General features: G+C 49.5%; 1 protein-coding gene across 1 annotated transcript in view; it reads right to left on the reverse strand.

The window, feature by feature from the left end:
• ATXN1 (ataxin 1) overlaps window positions 1–3,519 on the reverse strand; it is a 204,765-nt gene that overhangs the window by 17,843 nt on the left and 183,403 nt on the right. Inside the window, exon 4 of the mRNA XM_010848829.1 lies at window positions 4–628. Coding sequence (XP_010847131.1) covers window positions 4–468 — 465 coding nt within the window. The 5' untranslated portion in view covers window positions 469–628. The remainder of the gene's footprint in view (window positions 1–3; window positions 629–3,519) is intronic.

Consider the following 3,519-nt stretch of genomic DNA (forward strand, 5'->3'; position numbering starts at 1 on the left):
GGCCGTGGGCGAGATCAGCTGGGAAGGGATGAAGCCGGCGTAGGGCCCACTGTACTGGGAAGACCCGATGAACTGTAACGTGTGCGGCAGGTGGGCGTACTGCACCGGGGATACTGGGGCCCCGGACGGAGGGGGCGGCGGGTACGCCGCGGGCATCGTCGTGGTGGACGTCACCGCCGGGACGGACCGGGGCGCGCTGGGCGGGGAGTAGTCCAGCCCCGTGGATAGCGCTTTGTGTAAACCTATTCCCTGCTGTAAACCGAGCTCCGCTGCGAGCTCCGCCGGGGGCCCCGCTGGCCCCAGCCGCCCGCCCACGTGGCCCCGGGCGCCGGGGAGCCATGCCGCGTTCTCCGCGCGGTGGTTGTCGCTGGGCACCGCCTTGTCCTCCGAGGACGGCCGGCTGGTGGCGGGGATCTCGCGCTTCTTGGGAGGCAGGCATTCGTTGCTGCGCTCTTGGTTGGATTTCATTTTTCGCCGTCCCCCCTCCACGGTGACCGTCTCACTGTCGGACTGGCTCTGGTTTTAGTCTGATAAACGGAAAGTCACATTTGATTTCTGTAGGGGATCCAGGCTCTTCATGAGGAATCATCTCCCCGTGGGTGCGATCCTCCAGCAGCTACTCTGGAATCTGGGAAAAGGCAGAGGGTCGGGACCAAGGGGGAGAAAGGGGTGGGGGAACAGGGCGTCAGAACATCAACACCGGAAAAGAACCCCCTCCCGCGAGATTCATGTGAATCCCCCCAAATCCTGCCGCCAGCCCCACTATTAGAGCAGGTAAAACGCTGGCCGTGCTGGGTAGGACATCAGGAAGATCATTAAGCCACGGAGCAAGTCAAACCTTTTTTATGGATTTAGTCAGTCTTCTAAGATCTCTCTCTCAATACCCTCTTCTCCTACCCCCACCCTTTCCTTTTTGGAGGGCAAACAATGCATTTCTTAGTTTCCCTCCCAGAAATGGCCCTCCCACTCTTCAGCTCTAGCTTTACCCAGTCTCTGGAGGATCAAATGAAGCCTACAAGGAGGACGGCACCAGTGACGATCAGCGGTCCTCAGCCAAGCACTGCGAGGACCAGGTTAGGAACGGAAGTCCCCAGTGGATTTCATAGGTTATCTGAGTCCTCCTCTGCCATAGTGAAAGTGGAAGTGGCTCAGTCATGACTCTTTGCGACTCCATGGAATTCTCGGTTTGACTTGCTCCATGCCTTAATTCTCCAGACCAGAATACTGGAGTGGGTATCCTTTCCCTTCACCAGGGTATCTTCCCAACCCAGGAATTGAACCCGGGTCTCCTGCATTGCAGGCAGATTCTTTACCAGCTGAGCTATCAGGGAAGCTCTGCCAGAGGCGCTGCTCAAAGATTCTAGTGACTCTGGGTCCATACTGGATTTACAACAATCCTCTCTTGCCTAACACACACACACAGACATAAACACACACACTACATACAGGCCAACTGAGCAGAGGCAGCCCCAAATAATTATGTTCTCTACACGTTTCCAAACAGCTCCCAGTACAGCTACTCATATGGTAACAGCCAAAAGGAATCTATGAGACAGTTAAAACAGGAACATGGTTTGGTTTTTAAAAATGCAATATTCAGGCATTGAGGGTGTCCTTCATGAGGGCAACATGCTTGCTTCGTCTCTGCCTCGTACTTCCTACCAAGTGCTCTTTGAATTCTCTCTCCATCCTCTCCACCCTCTGCTTGGAAAGGGCCAGTCCAGCATGAACCCTAGAGATGCAGCCTCTGCCAGACCAATCAGGGCTGTGTGTTTCAGCCTGGACATACAAGCAGCGAGCCAGTTTTAATCTGAGATAGGACACCTATCTCAGTCTTTCAGGAACCACTGAACTCTGTTTCCAGGACTGTGTAGGCAGACAGATGTCCACCTGGCAAGAGGCAGATCATCAGTGGAACCAACAGGAACTAGGCTAACAGGAGGCAGATGTGAGGGTTGCCTACAGGCTGTGAGCAGTCTTGTTCTGTGATCCTGGACAGTCGCTGAATCTGGGAATTCCAGGACCTGGGTTTTAGCATTTCTCCTACCCAGACCCACTTTCTATAGTATGATGTTAAAATAGATACAATAAGGCAGCAGTTTTCAGCATTACCCTCCCAACCTCCGGCTTTATTAAGCCGCAGGTATATATATAGCCTTCTCTTAGGAAGTTCATGGCATGTAATTTACACCTAATATTATACAAATCTACTGAGATGACAGTGCTGTTTTCAAAACGACAGAATAAAATTAAACTACCAAAACTGAAAACAGTTGACGCTTTTGACTGCTTAAAAAGTGCTGATACTGATCTTTTATCTCTAGGTTTCAAGTTACTCTAAGAAAGAGAACTGCATAAACTGGCATTCCCACTGGGACTAGCAAAGGAAAGTAATTTAGGAGATGGACTGAACGTGAACTGCTCCATGCGCCCCCTGCTGGCCCCACAGTAACACTGCTCCAATAAAACCCCACAGGATTTCATCAGGGATGTTCATGTAAGAGTAGTGTGTCAGAATCCAGAATGAGAGTATTTGCATATAGTAGGCCCAGCCAGTAAGGGAATAGGTTAATTAGCCCAAGGCAGCTCTAGGGAAGGAAAAAATAGCAGCATAAAAGTCCTTTCAAAGCCAAGCAAAATGTCAAACACGTTTGCAGAGAGGTCCATTAGCAATGCAAATGTGAAATTGCTGCACGATGGAATGCACCATACACAAAGCTAGAAAACTCCTCTGAAGGTACTTTTTAAAACAGAACTCAGCTTTAGTGAATTTGAAAAAACAATGCCGACTTGGTTCTTAGCAGTGCCCTGGTTTATTTACAGTTTTTTTGTTTGTTTTGAGAGACATTGGGTGGCTTTGTTGGTCTTAAAGATCTCATTATAGATTCCATGGCTGGTTTTTCTGCTAATGGACCACTAAAACACATCGGCCTTAACACACAACTTCAAATGCACTCTTCTGAAAAGTGGTCCATTGATAAACATCTTTTCCAGATAATACTGACAATAAGTCAAGGATACAAAGATTAACTGGAGCAACCCTGGGGCCAGACGGATACAAATTTCAACTCCCCCTCCTACATTTAGAAGGACCATATTTCCTATTTACCAATGCAGCTACCGACTTGGGTTGCTGTAATTCTGGGGCACCTGTCCCTGTTCTGCGCTTCAATGGCTCTCCGTGCTGTCTGTATCTCTCAGCAGGGGAAGTCATTGTGAGAGTAGGGACTGTGTCTAGCTATATTTTCAGTGAACCACGAGAGGGCACCACAGGATGCCGCCATGTCCCTGGTACACTGGATGATGGTTCACGGGATGAAAAAAAACGGAGAGGTAAAATCTATGAAGGTAGAAAGTGCAGGAGGGAAAAGGGAGAGAGAAAGAGACTAGGAAGAAGAGAATAAGAAAGGAGAGTGGATGTCTGCTTTTAGGGTTTCTTTCTAGCTGCAGACAAATGGCCTTCATGTCCCTAATTGCCTTTTCAGTGCTGAAACACACCAATGGTTCGTTCACCTGAGT

The sequence above is a fragment of the Bison bison genome, unplaced genomic scaffold (assembly GCF_000754665.1).
Source record: "Bison bison bison isolate TAMUID 2011002044 unplaced genomic scaffold, Bison_UMD1.0 scf7180017864274, whole genome shotgun sequence".
Lineage (NCBI taxonomy): Eukaryota > Metazoa > Chordata > Mammalia > Artiodactyla > Bovidae > Bison > Bison bison.